At 37.7% G+C, this 22,162-nt stretch overlaps 1 protein-coding gene across 3 annotated transcripts in view; it reads right to left on the bottom strand.

Annotated features, from left to right (window-relative positions):
- Window positions 1-568: 568 nt before the first annotated feature.
- RAB28 (RAB28, member RAS oncogene family) overlaps window positions 569-22,162 on the bottom strand; it is a 117,551-nt gene continuing 95,957 nt past the window's right edge. The window contains exons 6-7 of one of the 3 annotated variants that reach the window (XM_006016765.3): window positions 19,198-19,275; window positions 569-1,222 (exon numbers count right to left, since the gene is read on the bottom strand). In XM_006016765.3, coding sequence (XP_006016827.1) covers window positions 1,130-1,222; window positions 19,198-19,275 — 171 coding nt within the window. In that variant the 3' untranslated portion in view covers window positions 569-1,129. Of the gene's footprint in view, window positions 1,223-19,087; window positions 19,276-20,567; window positions 20,635-22,162 lie in introns of those variants that run through there. The other 2 variants (XM_025192652.1, XM_014526012.2) reach the window with 2 other exon arrangements.

Below are 22,162 nucleotides of genomic sequence, written 5' to 3'. Positions count from 1 at the left end.
CTTTAGAATGGCTGAAATATACATTTGTCCACACACTCCTCTTTGGGTTCCCAATTCAGATATGCCCAGAGATCACTGTATAACTGAAGAAAAACTCTCTAGAAATATATGCTGTTCAAAAGTACAGAGAAGAAATGTGCTGATCACAGACAGGACAGGACTGAATGGCTTAACTTTTTGTTCACCTCTTACTCTGAACAAACCAGAAGTTCCACTGAAATTGGGTAGTAGGGAAAAAAAAAAAAAAAAAAAAAAAGTGTTTTCCAAACCCAATGCCTCCTATCAAAGAGTGTAACATTACTGAGGGTTACTAACCAGCCAAAAATGACTGATCTTAATTGATCAATCAACACTTCCTAATGTGTGCTGAATAGATCAGTCATCATCAACCGACCAAACTGCTGATTGAAGCTTATATATATTCATGAAAGCATATATGCATTTCGTCTAACATATGAAAGGACATTGATATAGTAATAAAATGCACAAGAAAGGTACATTCGATACTAGGACCCTTCAAGCAGCAATGGGAACAAATTGAGACGTCAGAATTGCAAATATTTTCATATTACAGGTTTATTTCAAGCATTGTTGCTTAATAGATACAGTTTATACATTTTTGCACTATATATAAACAATGGAATACTTTCCAAATTATTCCTAGATAAAATATATTACTGGCTCAAAATGTTAATCTGACAATAGTTTCTCCAAGTTACATTTTGTTAAGCATCAATTCAGATCACAGAAAAGACGACAAAATGCTTTGGCAAGGAATCTTTCAGCAGAAATGTTGTTAAAACTATTTTGAATACAGGTATTCCAATTCAAATTTTACTGCAACATCAGTCAAATGGAGAACATGTTTGTACATAGTTATACTGCTTCATTGGAATATAATTCAGAGGAACAGAGATCTTAATTTTTCAAAGTGTGTGGTCCAACATTTGAATCTTTGCCAGTCAAAGAAACTGCCTGCTGCTTTTCAACACACAATGGTGTAGCAAGTTTTTGAAACCTCTAACTGCACTACAGCGATGGTCACTGTTAAAACAAAGTTCCTGGCAAGCCCTGGGCCTGTGCAAGGCTGGAAGGACTGCCAAAGGTATCAATACAAAGGAAAATATGTTCACTGAATTGCACACATTGAGCTTCTAGGAGGGTTAACAGTTCTTGTCACAGGCTCCTGACTGTAGTTGACAATATCTGCCTTCACCACCCGCTGTCATAAAAGAGAACACAATGATTATCAAGATATGAGAAGCAAACTGTGTTTGAAGTGCTGCTAAAACACTGAACATGGCAATTTCCTTAATGAATGTCTCCTTTCCTAGAACACAGATACTTTACCAACATGTTTGCTAGTACCAATAAAGAATGAATCTGTGAAACAGACATTGTGTAGTATTCTTTCCCTGGTTTCACGTATCAAGACTTGTCAGGGGCTAATTATTATTAATACCAATTGCATAGATAGGCAGAACGCTTAAAGACCAAAATGAAGGAATATAAACACTAAGTGTGCACAAATTGTATCACCCCATATGATGTACTGCAAACATGTGTTTGTTACACTGTTTATCTGAGGCTCAAAGATACTTCTATTCTATTTAGGAAACCTGTGATTATAGAATGTGTTATTGACTGAGAGCCCCATCACAATATCCTTACAAAAGAAATTCTATACAGAACAGATTCTATATTTATACATTAAAATATACTTACATTGTACCTAAAACAATAACCTTTGAGCAGAGTCCCATTCTAACTGGTCCGTGATATTTCTTGATATTACTATTGACAGCTATTTTAGCCAGTTAGAACACATATATGCAAGAGGAATAGATTTTCAAAGTTTGGTAGCAAAGGGAGACCACTTATTTCCATATCTGGAACCATTCAGTGACCAAATGAGCCAACTATGTACTATTCTGACTACCCAGCTTTTTAATGTCTTGTCAAAACATTTATATGCAATATTATATTATTAATATGGGTGTAGGGACAGAGCAGTTAAGCCAGGGGTGGACAAAATATGGCCCACAGGCTAGATCCAGCCCACCAAGGGATTTTAATTTGGCCTATGGTGGGTCCCTTGGTCCTGCCAGGCCCAGGTATGGGGGCAGCCCCGGCCGTGGCATGTGCATTTGGTTCCACTGTCTCTGGGCACACCGTGGGGCTGGGACAGCATGGTACCCACTCACTTCCTCACAACACCCACATCAGCATCTTCCACCAGCTGCCACTGTCAGTCTCTGCCCCTGCCACAGGACCTGGCCCCACTGTCCAGGCACCCTGGCCCATCTGCCTTGCACCCACTGCTGGGGGTACTTGACAGAGTGGGTGGGCAGAGTCTCCATGGAGACCAGCCCAGGACCCATATGGGCAAAGTGTGCTCGGCTGGACGGAGAGGCTGGAGCTGTGGGCAGGTGGGGAGTAGTGTTTGGGAACAGGAAAGGTGGGTGGGACCAGGGCTGGGATCAGCATCATGGGGCCAAGGCCTGGGGCTAAGCTGACACCTGCAACGGGTGCCATTTCTGTGAGCAGGGACAAACAGGGAGTAGATCATGGCTCTGCTCCAGGCCCTGGTCCCACCCCGTCACTGCCCCATGATCTTGATCCCATCCCCGGCCCTGCTCCAGCCCCTGTCCATCCCACTTCTGGATGCCATTCCCCACCTGCCCATGGCCCTCACCCAAATGAGTGAGCCCTGCTTGTGTCAATCTCCATGGAGATCCCAGGATTGCCAGGTGGTGATAGCATGGGGTCAGGCTCTGGGGCAGCACCACTTGGAGTTTTGGTGAGCTGTTGCAGGGCTGGGGAAGATGTGGGGGTGGTGCTAACCTGGCTCATGACAGTTCACCAAAACTCCCCAAGTGGCTCTCTAGCCCAAATAACTGTCCACCCCTGTAAGCCATCTTGCTACAGTTCTGGATGCATAAATTCAAGACCAGCTCTTAACTCATCGAATAGGCTGTCCCCAATTGACCCAACTGTAAATGGCAGTTTGTCATTCACGCTAAGACAGAAAGAAGGCTAATGATAATGGGTACACCACTCCCTTGCATGCTGTGATTACCCAATGGCCCATTCGGTCAGGTGGACTTTTAACATTCAGTGTTGGAAATTCAATATTTGTAACAGTTCTGAATTGATATGTAACATATTATTATATTTATGAAACGTACTATGTATTTAGAGTGATATTCAGTGTCATAATCACGACATCACAGGAAAGCAACATAACTTGGAAAAAAAATGCATCTTTTTTACCGTAATACTTGGACTACTGCACTGAACAGACTTTACTTTGACAGTTGGTAGTGTTCTGTTGGTTATCTTCAGGATACTTCACTATTTCTGCCCTGACAACATGCTGTCAACCACGAATCAGTATAACAGACAGAAAGCAAGAAGAATGAGAAACAAAAGAAAAGGAGAAAATGAAGACATCAATAGCTGAAAAAGAAGGAATGACAAGTGATAGCACAAAAGCAAACCAGTTGAACAAGAAGTATGTTTCTATCCCCGCTGCTAAAGAGAAATATATGTAGTAGATAGTTACATAGCTGGAGTCAAGAGTTGGTTCTCAGCTTTATCAATTATGTTTTTTCTAAAAACCAGTATGAAACTAATCAACAAGAGGAACCAATAAAAATGTATGAAGTAATAGTAGTGGCAGGATGAAAAAGAAAGGGAACTAAAAAGGAGAAAAAGATGACAAACTTTCTTTCTTTGTGTATAATTCAATGTTTGTAGATCTGTCTCCTATCCACAACTCTACTAAAGCCACCTGTGGATCATGCTCACTATATAATTACTGTGGTATCATTACTGGTCCAAAATAATAAAGTTAACACAAGCCTCATATCCAGGTGCTCTGAGTTTGTATGTTTGTTTTACATGCAAACTTTTCTTAGTCATTTGTAAATCCTGAAAAAGTGTTTTTGCAGTGAAATGACTGGCACTTATACTTTGCAAAAGGAGACTTAGAAAAAGCATATTTGAATTTTATGGTAAACTTCTAATGACATGAAATACATATTAAACAACTGCCTTGACAATTCTTTGCCAAATATTTACCTTTAATAAAAACAAAAACAAAAATCTTCTCAACTTTCCTTGTTAAAAAAACCCAATTAAATATTTCAGAATAAAATGCAATGTTTTTTCTAAAGGGATAAAAAAAATAATATAAATATGTTCAAAAAACCCCAGAAAGGCAATATCAAAGAAAAAAATTGCTATGGAAACTGTATGGACCAAATCCACTGCATTTCTTATATAATTCTTATCATTATATTATTTCTTTTTACATTCAAAATATTTTCCAGTTACAAATGATATACAGTTGAGGGGGATAAAAAACATACATGCATACATACATACGTACATACATACATATGAAACACTATTTAATATAGGTGATAAGTATATACAAACACTGCTTGCTGAAGATAACCTTTGTAAATAAAGATTATATGTTATACAAGCAATAGTAATTGAACTGGGAGGTACAAGATCTAGATTTATTACCTGGTGATGTACTCTGCTAAAGGTTTAATTGATCAACTTCATATTATCTTATCTGGTAGACAACAGTCATGATTTAGTAAACTTCAGACCCAATGTTATCAAGGGAAAGGTTGCCAAATCCCATGTAAAGCACTGTAGGGGTTCAGCATTAAACAGTGTTATCTGACCTCACCAGATTTAATTTCTTCATACCAAGATCCACGCTAAAGCCAAGGAAAAGAAACCTTGCAATCAATAAGCAATTAATTGTTCCCCCAAATGTTGGTTTAAATCCCATCATGTAAACACAGCTAGGTTAGTGACCCATGTTTAAGTCACTTTGTGGCAGGAGACTGATTAACATAAATGACTTGGATTTTCTAAAAGAATTTCAGTAAAGGAAGGAGAAAAACACCATTGCAGCGATTTTACTACTAGACTCACTCCTTTTGCATACACATGATCCATTTTGATACTACCACTATCAAATCTGATAATAAGCTTCTGCCAAGTAGCAGAGCTGCACATTTCCTTATTTAGTGCAGTTGCTCTGAATTTCGCATCTTATTTAATTGCCAAACACTTTATTGTACAGGACTGAGACTAGCTCTAATTTGCTCAACTGGCATTTAATTAAAGTGAAAACGTATATCCCTTACAAAAATGCTAACCCTTGCCAATGCCAAGAAACAAATTGTACCCCATGCAGTTTTTATACTATGACTGCAAGTAAAAAAAATTGAAAGAAAAATATTTTATTAGTTAAAGAGCCATTTCCTACATTTCAAAGGACCCTTGTGATTTAAATGAGTGAAAAATTAGAGGGCTGAAAATAAGTTAAAAAAATTAAATGTTCTTGTTTTGGAATTTCACCTTAAAACACACTCTCTTTTCCAATCACACGCAGGTATCTTCAGTTTTAGATAAGGCGGCAGTTATGGTGCAAGAACAGACTTCAGAACAGATTAAAATCAATAGAAATTTTGCTCTCGTCTTTAATGTGGCCAAGAACAACTGCCCTCATCACAAGTGTTTTTGCAGAATTGCCAACTAACTCCAAGTGTTCAAAAAATTAAAAGTCTGAACTAAATAATACATTTGGGATTGTTGTTACTTATCCTCTAACCACTCAAGTCACATTTCCCAGGTTTTCTTTGCAAGCATGAGGTTTAAGAACCTTTTTTAATGAAAGCTGTGATTCTCATGTATAAAATGAGGAGAGCTGAAAACAGTTAGTATTGTGAATGCTGGTATCTTTTACACAAAATAACTAGCAATCTTGAAGAGATGTATTAATAATAGAACAGGTTTCCAATTACACTATTTCTCATGATACTATTTTGGCACGAGTTCCTCTCTCACAGATTTTTCACATTTGGGGTTTATCTGACCTCTATTATTGGACCTTAAAGTTATTACACAGACTAGACATAGTACATTTAAAAAAAATCTGCTTTCTTCTGAGAGTCAGAAAGATACTAAAACAGCTGTTCCACTCTCCTGCTCTTAACAACAGGACGTAGTAAGCATCTTTACGTATGTATGCAAGTAACTATGCCTTGTGGGTACTCCTTGGTGGAGAAAGGCTAAGGGACCTCACCCTCACAGAAATGCACCCTAGCTGAGGCTTTAGGCAGTCAGTAGCAGTTCTTATCTGTTGCTCTTTGGCAGAAGCTGCAATCGTCAAGGCACTGACTGTCTGGACTTGGTCTGGCCACCTCTGGTGGGGGAGGAGGCCTGTTCCAACTGGGGGTGGGGCAAACTGGAAATGTCAGTGGTAAACCCAGAAGTGCCGCCGGCACTTCTCTCGGTGCCCCCACATTCTCAGGAAGGGCACTGGCCATTGCCCCCCCACTCCCTGGCCGGCGAAGGCCAATCTCAGCGTGGGGCACATCCCCCCCCCATCCATCTGAGGCACAAACACAACTTCCTGTCAGTGGGTAGCTGTGTTGAGACTGGGCTAGGGACAGACATTACACATCAACCAGTTTAAGTGATCAGAAACTGGTTTAAACCTGTAACAGAACAGACATTCAGTGCACATAAACCAGTTTGAAAATGGCTGAAATTGGTTTGAGATGCACCTGGCTGAATGTAATATCAGACTTAACTGATTTGGGCCAAACCTCTTTATGCAATGTCTGTCCCAGACCTGCTCCTGGTTTAACTTAAATCAGAGTCCCCCAGTTCTCCACCTGCTGGAAGCTGCATCGATGCCACAGTCCTGGGGAAGGTTGGGAGGGGAGGGGAGAAGCAGTGGTGGAACAGCTGGAAGTTTCTCAACCCTAGCACAGCTCCTCTCTTCAGCCCCAGCATGAGAATGGGCACAAGGAAAGTCCTCCATTTCCATGGGCCAGTTGCAGTAGCCTTGGGGGCCATATGTTACTGCTCTCTGCCTCACATGTATTTTCACAAGCAGTGCTGTGAAATGAGGCATGTAGTAACTGAAGAACTGTAACACAGTGAATATTAAGTGACTTGTTTCGTTTTGGACAAGAAATTTGTGATATATAAAACAAATCTCACTTCTCCCAAGTCCCTGACCCAATCTAAAGTCACAACATCTTTCTTTCTTGGAAAAGCCTAGTCCCACTCCTAGTTCCAGACAAGGCTGAAAGGGGATCTGGGTCAAAATCACCTGGGGGGGGGACCAGCGGAAATTGGGGGAGGCTCTGCTCCCTCGGGCACCACCAGGGGTTACTAGGAATAACAGCCACATATTGTTAGAGAGGAGGTTCAGTCTGGATATCAGGAGGCATTACTTTACAGTTAGGGCTGCCAGGCTCTGGAATGGGCTTCCAAGGGAGGTGGTACTCCTACTTTGAGGGTCTTCAAGAGAAGGCAGGATAGATATGTGGCTGGAGTGTTATGATCCCAGCACTCGTTCCTGCCTGGGGCAGGGGGTCAGACCTGATGATCCGTTTAGGTCCCTTCTGACTCTTAGCACTATGAAATTATGCTTCTGGAAGATGCTGGCTCTCAACCAATATTAGTGGTCATTTTCCATTGTGTAACTAGGACAATTACAATTTTTCCTCTTATGAAATGTCTTTTTGATCATTTTTTTTGAGGATTTGAGAGTGTTCTTTTTGACACTATACATGAAGATCTGAGACCAAGGCAGAGTCTCAATAACATTAGAGAGACAAATGCCAAGAAGATTTGAAAACAACTGATTTTCAATGTAATAAACTATCTCTACACATTCTGCAATGAAAGAAAATAGGAAATGTCTTAATGAAAAATACCAGAAGGATACTGTACTAATCTTTTCTGCTTGCATGCATCATACAAATTCAGTTTTTAATGGATCTTCTGCTTGGCTTATTCAGTATGTATTGTAAACTATATTTTGCCTTTCCACTATTTAAAATAAAGTTTTCTAGCTAACCTCTTCAACATAAATTTTATATGCTGCGTTACAGAAACTCTTATTTTATATTATATATTTTAGCAAACTAAAGAGCAAGCTGTACGTGAATGGGTTTCACTTATATTTGGGGCTTATTTGGATAACTGCTATACATTAATCCCAATCAACCATTCAGAATTTTAAACAGTTGGCATAGGTCTATTTTGGTATTACAATAACACTTAAAAAAACACGCATTCCTGTTCCAAAGTCATGATATTGTAAAGGTTACCTGTGTATTACAACCCTTATTTTTAAGAATTTATGAAAGGAGGTGTATAAAAGCTTTTTGGATTTCACACCCAAGCCCTTCTGAATACACAACCTGAACTGAAAATGTTTAAACACCAGAGTATTTTAATTAGAAGATTGACTTTTTAAATATTGTTGGTGCTTCTAAATAGTTTTCATTCATTAGTTTGAAGTATCTACTTACACTAACCTGGGGTATATATAGGTATGCACACATGTATGTTCCAATTTATATGATATAGCTAAATTTAATTCCAAAGAAAGATAAAGGTCTTCAATTAATTTTCCCCTAATTTATCATGACATAAATTCTGTAATTTTACCTTTGCTAATTATGGAATTATGAGGAATAAATACACAGGAAAGGCTGTAAAAAACACACAACTGAATCAGCACATGAGATTTAGCTCACTTTGAAGGGAAATTTATTATTTGCTTGCATTTAGATTGTTTTAACAGTAAGCAAAACAGCTATGAAAAAGCAATATATTAGGACAATCACCTGTGATTGTTCCATTTCTGCTTTGTTTAATTTGATGCCAAGAATTTCAGCAGCAATTCTTTGAAAGCACAGGAAGACCTACATAAAAAAAAAAAAAAAAAAAAAAAAAAAAATCAATTAAATGATTAAAAACAGACATGCTCAAAGTAGTTTTTAATACATCAATCCTTTCCCGAACTGTAAACAATATGTAAATATGTGAAAATTGGCCTGTGCAAAACTGATCTGAAAATAACTTCATCTAGTAAATGAATAAGGTTATTCACAAAAGTTCATTTGAAGTATATTTTACTAGTGCATTTGTGCCACTGAGACAAGTTTCTGAACTACAGGACAATAGGTTTTAGCATCCACATTTTGCAAGCATTAATGCATATGAGTAGTCCACATTTAAAGATAAGCATAAGCCAAAACGTTTGGAAGACTGGGTCTTAAATTCATGAAGGCTTTTAAGAAATGGTGTTATCTGGTTAACAAATGCCTGGTTAAGAAGCATCTATGGTATGGGGTAGCCAGCCACTGAATCGGAACTGGGGCAGTAAACAAAAATAGGTAATACAGCAACAAAACCCCTGTAACAAAGAAAAAAAAGTTTGCCTTCCAGTCAGATATTTGGGCTGAGTCCACATTATGGAATCATATCTTCTGTAACTGAGTTGGTTGCACAGAACTAGTTAGAATATAACAAACAATAGCATCCATATTAGCCATCCTAAGCCAGTTCAAGGAACTTTACATATCTGCACAGTATTCATACCAACAGGGCATATCTACATGTGATGTTTACTCCAAAACAGACTAATTCGCTCCGCATTAAAACATCAGCATTTCCATGTGCAGCTCTATTAGGCCAGAGTAAACTAATTAACTCCATCAAAGGATAGTACTCCCAAATATAAGTACTATCCTGCAGCAGAGTACTTTAATCTGCCTCAATGCATGTACAGACAGTGACCAGGCTGGCTGGGGCACAAGGGTGCTACAATGCAGAGACCGCCTACCAGCTAGCCCCACACTGTAGCACCTTTGTGCTCAGGCCAGCCCCTCTGCTGCACGTTGAGCTGGGAGGGATCAGCCCCAGGCTGGCAGACTGACACCCCTAGGTCCTTTGCCAGCTGGCGCTGTGCCCCCCCCCACCAGTTCAATGTACTGCAATCCCGGGCGCATGTGTAAATGCTGCACCCAGGAGATGGCACAAACAGCACTGGAGTTTATTCAGGTGCATTAATTGCATGTGGAGATGTGCCCACAGTGGCCTAAACTACTCCCCTCTGAAGATCTACCCAACAGCTCCAATACAGATCCCTGAATAATTGGGTTTTGGGAGATGTCAGGCCAAAGGAGTATACTTTGCAACACAGAGGATGAGACTTACATTCTTCCAATCTATTCAGCTTTGGTAAGGCCTCACTTTGAGCAGTGTGTCTACTTTTGGGTACCACCTTTGAAGAAACACGTGGACAAATTGAAGAGTCCAGAAGACAGGAATAAAAAGGATTAGAGAGCTAGAAAATATGATATATCAGGAAAGATTGAAAGAACTGTGATTACTAACTTTATGGAAGAGAAGACTAAGGAAAGAGTTAATAACAAGTTGTTAACGGGCTTCATAAACGAAAAGGTTCATTATAAAGAGGACGGTGATCTATTATTCTCTATGTCCACTCAGGACAGGTAAAATAATGAATAGGCTTAAACTGCAACAAGGAAAATTTAGATTACGTAACAGGAAGAACAGTCTAACTAGAAGGGTGGTTAAGCACTGGAAGAGATTAGGTAGCAAGGTTGCAGAATCTTTGTAACTAAAAGTTTAAGTGCAGGTTAGACAAGCATTTGTCTGGGATGGTTTAGACAAGGATGATCCTGCCTTCAGCAGGGTACTGGAGTAGATGACCTCCTGAGATGCCTTCCAGCCCTTTACATTATGATTTAATCATATACTGTTGGGCAGTAGCAAGAATATTTATTACAATATTTCAGTTAGTCTAGCTCTACACTGACTGAACGAGTCAAAGCCAATTAGTTTAGTTTTAACCATACATAAAACGTTGACCAGATGATCTACTGAAGTTCTTCAAGCCCTGCTTTTCTGTGATTCTATAGTGCATTACTGGACCCTACCAAAAAAATTAGTTGTTTCAGACAGACTGTAGTTGCACTAACCCTAAAATGTTTAAAACTGACCTAGTTTAGCTTAGACACACTCACTAGGAAGAAGAGTTAGGAGGGGAGTGAAAGCTTTAATACTGTTGCTTGAGAGTAGATACTTACACATACAGCAAGGTAATGTATTCTTTTATGTTCAAGTTTCCTTACGTTTTTGAGATGTCAATTAAAACTTATCTTAATTACCTCCTATAATTCAGAGATCAGTGACAAGTATTAAGTATAAAGGTTCTTTCAAAAATGTTTAAAAATATCAGTTTTTAAACTGTTAATTTGCTTATCACTGATATAGTGCATCATATCAACTCCAAAAGGAATCATTACCTGTCTGAAAAAGAATGAATTATAGCATGGGTATACCATATAGAATATGACCAAGGATCTACACTCAAAAAGCTTCATGTTTCAGACTTTTTTTTTTTTAACATGTTTGGGGCAGAGTTCATATTTATTTATTTATTTATTAATTACACACACACACACACACACACACACACACACACCAGGGTTTATGGACAAATATAAAACCCTTGATAACTTGTATTATAATAGGAACACTGACAGACATCACAAAATACCGTTTATAAACCTTTTAAATTAATTTATGGCATCCGTTCACCAGTGAGTGGTAGTGGATATGAAATTAATAGTGGCATATTCTTTTATGGTCTCTGGACAAGTATTTTAAAACATACATGACAAAATATTTTTTGTTATTCAATCATATAGATAGATACACAATTATACACTAAATGCAATACAAAATTTACTAATTTAGTGAAATGTGACATTTATTTAAATGTTTTTGCATGCCCACTGACAAAGGTATGTGACAAAAGAAACACAATAGCACGTAAATTTACTTTGTCTACTGTAGTCAATGAAACCAGAATGTATTTCTATATCACTCAACCAGCCATACTTCCATTACAATTCACAGACTGAAAATGTGCTTTGCATCAAAACCTGAAGATCACTAAGTTCAACTTTCAATGGACCACCAGGGGGAGCATGCCTCTTGGCTGGGGACCCTCTACTGAAAATTCAGATAATGTGACCTTACGCTTATTTACTAAGAGACTATCAGCAGAGAGAAATCAGTTGGTTTACAGAGGAAGAGACACAGTATAAATGGTAGCAAGATCTTAAACTCTTTACAGATTAAAGCCAATAACTTATTTCAAACTAGATGAGACTTCACAGTAATTAATAGAACACAGTTTTAATATATTACACCAAAAAAAATCTAGGCATGCGTCGACTTCAGTAACTGAAATTCATTAATGACCTGATATTTGGAGACAGTAAAACTACTATATCATACCCTATAATTTAAAAAAATTATACTTGTCTTACTTACAGAATCGCCTGTCTTGGCTGACACAAAATGGCTACTGAAACCATTTTCCTGGCAAAATCGTTGGTGTTTGTCAGCTTTCACTGTTCGCATATGCTCCAAATCAACTGTAAGAAGGTTCAAAGAAATGGAGAAATTACTATAATGGATCCCATTAAAATTTAGATACCTGTCTAAACAGCTATTCATTTAAAATGCTTACAATAGATACAATCTTTTTCTTCACACAAATACATGAATGACAACCGTGAGCTTTTATAATTACCTGCTAAATGAAAAATAACCCATTATATAAAATGTGTTTTTATGCACCTAACATAAATTACAATAAACACTGATCTGTCAAATGCAATAAATGCCATTTAAAAATTAAGACTGTTCCACCACAGATACACACACGTGCAGCTCTGACTGACTCTCTAGGAGCCATATGTGGGAGACTGAGGGAAGAACCAAGCTCCAACGTTCTGCTTGCAAAAACTTGCACTTGGAAGATTCTAATATTATTCAAATACTGCTACAAAATAAAAGTAAAAACTTACAGAATATGTCTGCCTCTATGTATTTTTTCCAAGTTAAAAAAGGAATGTGTTTTAAAGAATTTTAATACCGAGCAGTGCAGCAAAAGTATCCATTACATTAAAACAACCACTAGAATTGCACTGAATCAATACTGACATTCCATTATTTGTAATCAGATTTTTCAGTTCCACAAAGCTAAATTTCATAAAAAGTGTTATTAAAAATGTAAAATGCATATTTTAAGAGTTATATGCATTACTTTCATTTTTACCATTTTATGCCCATTAGAAATCAGGCAAAGGTTTTAAACAATATGTTTCATTGAAAAGCGCTCATTGCTTAAAACACAACATGGAACTCAAGTCTTGTACAGGTTTTATTGTGTGCATTCCAATTTCTTCAAATCTGATCCTAAGGTAACTGGAAGCTATATTGAACAGTTTCTCTTTTTATTGCATTACAGTGCCTATAAGGGTGTTGACTCAATGCCGTCAAATTATAAGGCAAATATATTCACAAGGATTTAAGGACAACTAGGCTCTTTGAGTCAATACAGGGAAAAAAAAACTTAAACTGATTTCCTGAGGAAGGGACCCAACTGACTTGTAAAAACTTGTAAATTTGCAAATCTAGTAAGTCTGCATAATAGTGTCATTTGATTATCAGCTGAAAAAATGTTCTCATACTACATAAAAGGCTTTATTTAAAAATGATATTGGAGGTCTTTAATTTGTAGGCTCTGGAGATTTTCGGTCTAACAGGGGATTCCTATACACCATTTATACTGCTTACCTTGGTTAATGTGGAGCTTTTTGCCACATGTTGCTGTTCCTTGCACATCAGTGAGGCCTTGTTTACAAGAACAGGCCTAAAATCGTCCAGCTACCACAGGCATTAATTTGTGGAAGACTAAAATACTAAGCTATTAACACTAAGGTTTATAGTACTGCTTTTTCATAATATTGAAGCTAAAATACTTGTTATTTAACAAAAATAATAGGAACAAATACAGTTACTAAGCTCCAACTTAATTCAATGACCATTAAAAAAAACAAAAAAAACCAGACAGCTAATGTAGCAGTTACTTGATTTTTTGCTCTTGAAAATAACATCTATTACAAGGAGTGGTTTGAGCCAAGTTGTCTTTTAAGCAGAAAATACAGAATACTTTCTATGTTAAATTATTTTTAGTCTTCACATACTAGGTTTAATGTGAGGCTGGAAAAAAACAACATGCTGGAGAACTGTTTGAGGGGAAGAATTATTTTTTTATTCAACATTAATGGGACAAGCTTTAGAAGGCTAAAACCCAGACTCTAATTTTATTTTATTATATTTCTTTAAATGCATTAAAAGTGCATATCCAAACTCTCGGCACCTGTACAAATAATGAACACACAAGCAAAAAATGTTTTTAGAACAAAGGACACTGCTGCTGATGCCATTTAACGTAACAGCTCTCTAACAGAACAATATGCCAACATTATAGTAAAGATTCCACCAGCAACAATACCCAACAAGTGACACCAAAACACCCTTGACCTCTCTCCCAGAAAAAAACATTAGGGAATACAGGAACATTCCAACTGACTTAGAATAAAGAAAAGAATTCCAAAATCCAGAGGCCTTCCCAAAAAATACCTGGTAGCCACTCTTTCTCCATTTTAAACTAGGAAACAAGCAGCTCAAGCAGCTCCACTAACTACATGGTATTATGCTATTATATCCAGGAGATATCTTCATAGAAAGTTAGGGTTGGAAGGGACGTCAGGAGGCCATCTGGTCCAACCCCCTGCTCAAAGTGGGACCATCCTCAACTAGATCATTCTAGCCAGGGCTTTGTCAAGCCAGGCCATAAAAAACTGCAAGGACGGAAATTCTACCACCTTTCCGGGTAACCTGTTCCAGTGTTTCACCACTCTCCTAGTGAGAAAGTTTTTCCTAATATCCAATCTAAACTTCCCTTGCTGCAACTTGAGACCATTACTCCATGTTCCTTCAGGTAAGCCACAGCCAACATCATTCATGCCACAATTCAGCATTCGTTTGCACTTACAGCATGTACAGATATTTGCTCTCACAGGATAAACTCTTCTGGGAGTGATTTAATTCCTGGTTATTCAGGAGGAACTGTATGTCTGTGTAAGTCCTTAGTTTCAGCAAGGAATTTAAGATGCTGGGTAAGGGCTTAAAAGGACCTGACCCATAACGTTTCTTAAGACACGAGTACCTTAAGTACACATATAGTTCTATTTCACCAACACCTTAAATTCCCTGTTGAAAGTTTGAGAAAGCCAAAAAAACTTTAGAGAAAGATCATAACTGGGTTATGTACCTCTAACATAAGAACTGCATAATGTGAAGATTTAGATACCAAGCACCTCTAACCCTAACACAAAACAGCGAGCAAATATAATCTGTGTCACAGTTTAGTAAAATCTGTGCAGAAGATGAAGAAGGTATGAAAATGGGTAAAAGAAACAATGGGATTCACTTGCATGACTGTAACAGAAAGAACAACCTGGAAAGCAGTGCCTGTAGGGAGATGAGTAATAGGACAACCTGCACAATAGTTACAGCAATGTAAGTAATTTAGCTATAACAACTTACTTCTTCTGTTTTTTACTATGTAACAGGACTATTATTATTCAATTGTTTTTTTAAAGTCCTTTAACAGACACTGTCTCGTTTCTTATGCAAAAATCCAGAAATGAAGATGCATTAGAGATTCCAATATTTTCAAAGCAGGATATCCAGTAATAAGTTTAGTATACTTCATCATTTCCTGAGCACATATTTAAACATTTCTACGTTTGACTGTTGTGCCAGAAGCCTGGAAAACCAAAAGGCCATACATTCTGATGTTTAGGAATCCTCACTAAACCCCAATTAAGAACAGATTACCCTTGTATATCGGATCTACAAATCTTTATCCATCCCTAGCTCTCTCTGGCACTGACATTTTTTGTCTATTTCATGAACATGTCATCCACCAATGTGAGGATTAAATTAATCCAGGCATCAAAAAAACCTGGAAAGTGCAAGCAATGAAAAAAAGTTAGTGCAGAGCAGGCAGGGAAAGATGGGCATCATTTTATTTGTTTCATTCAAAGTGAATAGCTTTCTAAGAAAAGAACAGATTCTTAAAACTATAAGATGTTAATTTCAAAATAATTCATTCAATTATATATTCCACTCTGGTCATTAGACCTTAGGCAGGATGAATTATTTGTTCATATTCTGTCGCAGCCTATGCCTATCAGTTAAAAATATATGGATGAAATATGACTGTTCCATTAAAAAAAAAAAATACAATTACATAAAATTACTTCAAGTGCTTTGATTCCATAAACAAGTTGAGAATTTATGACAGTCATTGATTTCTACAGAAATTAGACTTCACTAATTCACTGTACAGATCATTGCCAATCATTATGGTACAGCATAGAAACCAAAATAATAGTTAATAATCCAAATCACTTCAGCTGCATGAAGGCACTCCTGAATAATAACAACATAAAAATTGCAAAATTCTGAAACAGCAATTTCTAGGATGCCAACTTTGACCGAATCAACTGGCAGCTTCAGTTATTGTACAATGGGAGAATGAAGGGGGAACAAGCCCATTTGAACATGGAATAAAGTACTTACATTTAAGTGCGTTTTAAATTTTGTCATTAAAAACAAATTCTCAAAGTTGCCGATTAACAAGATGGGAGAAAATGCCTCAGACATATTAGAACACATTACTCCAAAGTCCCAGCTGTTTCCTAATTTAGGGAGTACCTGGATTAAAATAAAGTTGCTTGCCCCTACATAGCATAGAGATAGGCCAATTAATTAAAATACTTTCTTAAAATAAAACAGTGGAAATGATGCTCACAGCACCACTTTTATGCTTTTTTTACTGCACCAGCACCACATTGCCAACCAAAATCTATCCAATTTCAATTGTCAGTTTTCTGAAAACTGTATAGTATTTTTGTTGTGTGTGTTCAGTATCCAGGACAATAGGGTCATCACCTGTTGCTTGGGGCCTTAGATGCAACAGCAATACAAGTTAACAAAAATAATAAAAATGCCAAAGATGGACAAATTAGAACAGATGGTCATTCCACACTTCCAGTTGCTATATGAAACACAATATGGCAAAAACCATAGCCCTGGCCGGCGAAGGCCAATCTCAGCGTGGGGCACATCCCCCCCCCATCCATCTGAGGCACAAACACAACTTCCTGTCAGTGGGTAGCTGTGTTGAGACTGGGCTAGGGACAGACATTACACATCAACCAGTTTAAGTGATCAGAAACTGGTTTAAACCTGTAACAGAACAGACATTCAGTGCACATAAACCAGTTTGAAAATGGCTGAAATTGGTTTGAGATGCACCTGGCTGAATGTAATATCAGACTTAACTGATTTGGGCCAAACCTCTTTATGCAATGTCTGTCCCAGACCTGCTCCTGGTTTAACTTAAATCAGAGTCCCCCAGTTCTCCACCTGCTGGAAGCTGCATCGATGCCACAGTCCTGGGGAAGGTTGGGAGGGGAGGGGAGAAGCAGTGGTGGAACAGCTGGAAGTTTCTCAACCCTAGCACAGCTCCTCTCTTCAGCCCCAGCATGAGAATGGGCACAAGGAAAGTCCTCCATTTCCATGGGCCAGTTGCAGTAGCCTTGGGGGCCATATGTTACTGCTCTCTGCCTCACATGTATTTTCACAAGCAGTGCTGTGAAATGAGGCATGTAGTAACTGAAGAACTGTAACACAGTGAATATTAAGTGACTTGTTTCGTTTTGGACAAGAAATTTGTGATATATAAAACAAATCTCACTTCTCCCAAGTCCCTGACCCAATCTAAAGTCACAACATCTTTCTTTCTTGGAAAAGCCTAGTCCCACTCCTAGTTCCAGACAAGGCTGAAAGGGGATCTGGGTCAAAATCACCTGGGGGGGGGACCAGCGGAAATTGGGGGAGGCTCTGCTCCCTCGGGCACCACCAGGGGTTACTAGGAATAACAGCCACATATTGTTAGAGAGGAGGTTCAGTCTGGATATCAGGAGGCATTACTTTACAGTTAGGGCTGCCAGGCTCTGGAATGGGCTTCCAAGGGAGGTGGTACTCCTACTTTGAGGGTCTTCAAGAGAAGGCAGGATAGATATGTGGCTGGAGTGTTATGATCCCAGCACTCGTTCCTGCCTGGGGCAGGGGGTCAGACCTGATGATCCGTTTAGGTCCCTTCTGACTCTTAGCACTATGAAATTATGCTTCTGGAAGATGCTGGCTCTCAACCAATATTAGTGGTCATTTTCCATTGTGTAACTAGGACAATTACAATTTTTCCTCTTATGAAATGTCTTTTTGATCATTTTTTTTGAGGATTTGAGAGTGTTCTTTTTGACACTATACATGAAGATCTGAGACCAAGGCAGAGTCTCAATAACATTAGAGAGACAAATGCCAAGAAGATTTGAAAACAACTGATTTTCAATGTAATAAACTATCTCTACACATTCTGCAATGAAAGAAAATAGGAAATGTCTTAATGAAAAATACCAGAAGGATACTGTACTAATCTTTTCTGCTTGCATGCATCATACAAATTCAGTTTTTAATGGATCTTCTGCTTGGCTTATTCAGTATGTATTGTAAACTATATTTTGCCTTTCCACTATTTAAAATAAAGTTTTCTAGCTAACCTCTTCAACATAAATTTTATATGCTGCGTTACAGAAACTCTTATTTTATATTATATATTTTAGCAAACTAAAGAGCAAGCTGTACGTGAATGGGTTTCACTTATATTTGGGGCTTATTTGGATAACTGCTATACATTAATCCCAATCAACCATTCAGAATTTTAAACAGTTGGCATAGGTCTATTTTGGTATTACAATAACACTTAAAAAAACACGCATTCCTGTTCCAAAGTCATGATATTGTAAAGGTTACCTGTGTATTACAACCCTTATTTTTAAGAATTTATGAAAGGAGGTGTATAAAAGCTTTTTGGATTTCACACCCAAGCCCTTCTGAATACACAACCTGAACTGAAAATGTTTAAACACCAGAGTATTTTAATTAGAAGATTGACTTTTTAAATATTGTTGGTGCTTCTAAATAGTTTTCATTCATTAGTTTGAAGTATCTACTTACACTAACCTGGGGTATATATAGGTATGCACACATGTATGTTCCAATTTATATGATATAGCTAAATTTAATTCCAAAGAAAGATAAAGGTCTTCAATTAATTTTCCCCTAATTTATCATGACATAAATTCTGTAATTTTACCTTTGCTAATTATGGAATTATGAGGAATAAATACACAGGAAAGGCTGTAAAAAACACACAACTGAATCAGCACATGAGATTTAGCTCACTTTGAAGGGAAATTTATTATTTGCTTGCATTTAGATTGTTTTAACAGTAAGCAAAACAGCTATGAAAAAGCAATATATTAGGACAATCACCTGTGATTGTTCCATTTCTGCTTTGTTTAATTTGATGCCAAGAATTTCAGCAGCAATTCTTTGAAAGCACAGGAAGACCTACATAAAAAAAAAAAAAAAAAAAAAAAATCAATTAAATGATTAAAAACAGACATGCTCAAAGTAGTTTTTAATACATCAATCCTTTCCCGAACTGTAAACAATATGTAAATATGTGAAAATTGGCCTGTGCAAAACTGATCTGAAAATAACTTCATCTAGTAAATGAATAAGGTTATTCACAAAAGTTCATTTGAAGTATATTTTACTAGTGCATTTGTGCCACTGAGACAAGTTTCTGAACTACAGGACAATAGGTTTTAGCATCCACATTTTGCAAGCATTAATGCATATGAGTAGTCCACATTTAAAGATAAGCATAAGCCAAAACGTTTGGAAGACTGGGTCTTAAATTCATGAAGGCTTTTAAGAAATGGTGTTATCTGGTTAACAAATGCCTGGTTAAGAAGCATCTATGGTATGGGGTAGCCAGCCACTGAATCGGAACTGGGGCAGTAAACAAAAATAGGTAATACAGCAACAAAACCCCTGTAACAAAGAAAAAAAAGTTTGCCTTCCAGTCAGATATTTGGGCTGAGTCCACATTATGGAATCATATCTTCTGTAACTGAGTTGGTTGCACAGAACTAGTTAGAATATAACAAACAATAGCATCCATATTAGCCATCCTAAGCCAGTTCAAGGAACTTTACATATCTGCACAGTATTCATACCAACAGGGCATATCTACATGTGATGTTTACTCCAAAACAGACTAATTCGCTCCGCATTAAAACATCAGCATTTCCATGTGCAGCTCTATTAGGCCAGAGTAAACTAATTAACTCCATCAAAGGATAGTACTCCCAAATATAAGTACTATCCTGCAGCAGAGTACTTTAATCTGCCTCAATGCATGTACAGACAGTGACCAGGCTGGCTGGGGCACAAGGGTGCTACAATGCAGAGACCGCCTACCAGCTAGCCCCACACTGTAGCACCTTTGTGCTCAGGCCAGCCCCTCTGCTGCACGTTGAGCTGGGAGGGATCAGCCCCAGGCTGGCAGACTGACACCCCTAGGTCCTTTGCCAGCTGGCGCTGTGCCCCCCCCCACCAGTTCAATGTACTGCAATCCCGGGCGCATGTGTAAATGCTGCACCCAGGAGATGGCACAAACAGCACTGGAGTTTATTCAGGTGCATTAATTGCATGTGGAGATGTGCCCACAGTGGCCTAAACTACTCCCCTCTGAAGATCTACCCAACAGCTCCAATACAGATCCCTGAATAATTGGGTTTTGGGAGATGTCAGGCCAAAGGAGTATACTTTGCAACACAGAGGATGAGACTTACATTCTTCCAATCTATTCAGCTTTGGTAAGGCCTCACTTTGAGCAGTGTGTCTACTTTTGGGTACCACCTTTGAAGAAACACGTGGACAAATTGAAGAGTCCAGAAGACAGGAATAAAAAGGATTAGAGAGCTAGAAAATATGATATATCAGGAAAGATTGAAAGAACTGTGATTACTAACTTTATGGAAGAGAAGACTAAGGAAAGAGTTAATAACAAGTTGTTAACGGGCTTCATAAACGAAAAGGTTCATTATAAAGAGGACGGTGATCTATTATTCTCTATGTCCACTCAGGACAGGTAAAATAATGAATAGGCTTAAACTGCAACAAGGAAAATTTAGATTACGTAACAGGAAGAACAGTCTAACTAGAAGGGTGGTTAAGCACTGGAAGAGATTAGGTAGCAAGGTTGCAGAATCTTTGTAACTAAAAGTTTAAGTGCAGGTTAGACAAGCATTTGTCTGGGATGGTTTAGACAAGGATGATCCTGCCTTCAGCAGGGTACTGGAGTAGATGACCTCCTGAGATGCCTTCCAGCCCTTTACATTATGATTTAATCATATACTGTTGGGCAGTAGCAAGAATATTTATTACAATATTTCAGTTAGTCTAGCTCTACACTGACTGAACGAGTCAAAGCCAATTAGTTTAGTTTTAACCATACATAAAACGTTGACCAGATGATCTACTGAAGTTCTTCAAGCCCTGCTTTTCTGTGATTCTATAGTGCATTACTGGACCCTACCAAAAAAATTAGTTGTTTCAGACAGACTGTAGTTGCACTAACCCTAAAATGTTTAAAACTGACCTAGTTTAGCTTAGACACACTCACTAGGAAGAAGAGTTAGGAGGGGAGTGAAAGCTTTAATACTGTTGCTTGAGAGTAGATACTTACACATACAGCAAGGTAATGTATTCTTTTATGTTCAAGTTTCCTTACGTTTTTGAGATGTCAATTAAAACTTATCTTAATTACCTCCTATAATTCAGAGATCAGTGACAAGTATTAAGTATAAAGGTTCTTTCAAAAATGTTTAAAAATATCAGTTTTTAAACTGTTAATTTGCTTATCACTGATATAGTGCATCATATCAACTCCAAAAGGAATCATTACCTGTCTGAAAAAGAATGAATTATAGCATGGGTATACCATATAGAATATGACCAAGGATCTACACTCAAAAAGCTTCATGTTTCAGACTTTTTTTTTTTTAACATGTTTGGGGCAGAGTTCATATTTATTTATTTATTTATTAATTACACACACACACACACACACACACACACACACACCAGGGTTTATGGACAAATATAAAACCCTTGATAACTTGTATTATAATAGGAACACTGACAGACATCACAAAATACCGTTTATAAACCTTTTAAATTAATTTATGGCATCCGTTCACCAGTGAGTGGTAGTGGATATGAAATTAATAGTGGCATATTCTTTTATGGTCTCTGGACAAGTATTTTAAAACATACATGACAAAATATTTTTTGTTATTCAATCATATAGATAGATACACAATTATACACTAAATGCAATACAAAATTTACTAATTTAGTGAAATGTGACATTTATTTAAATGTT

The sequence above is a fragment of the Alligator sinensis genome, unplaced genomic scaffold (genome assembly GCF_000455745.1).
Source record: "Alligator sinensis unplaced genomic scaffold, ASM45574v1 scaffold104_1, whole genome shotgun sequence".
NCBI classification, from domain to species: Eukaryota; Metazoa; Chordata; order Crocodylia; family Alligatoridae; genus Alligator; species Alligator sinensis.
This window is presented reverse-complemented; position numbering and strand designations above follow the sequence as displayed.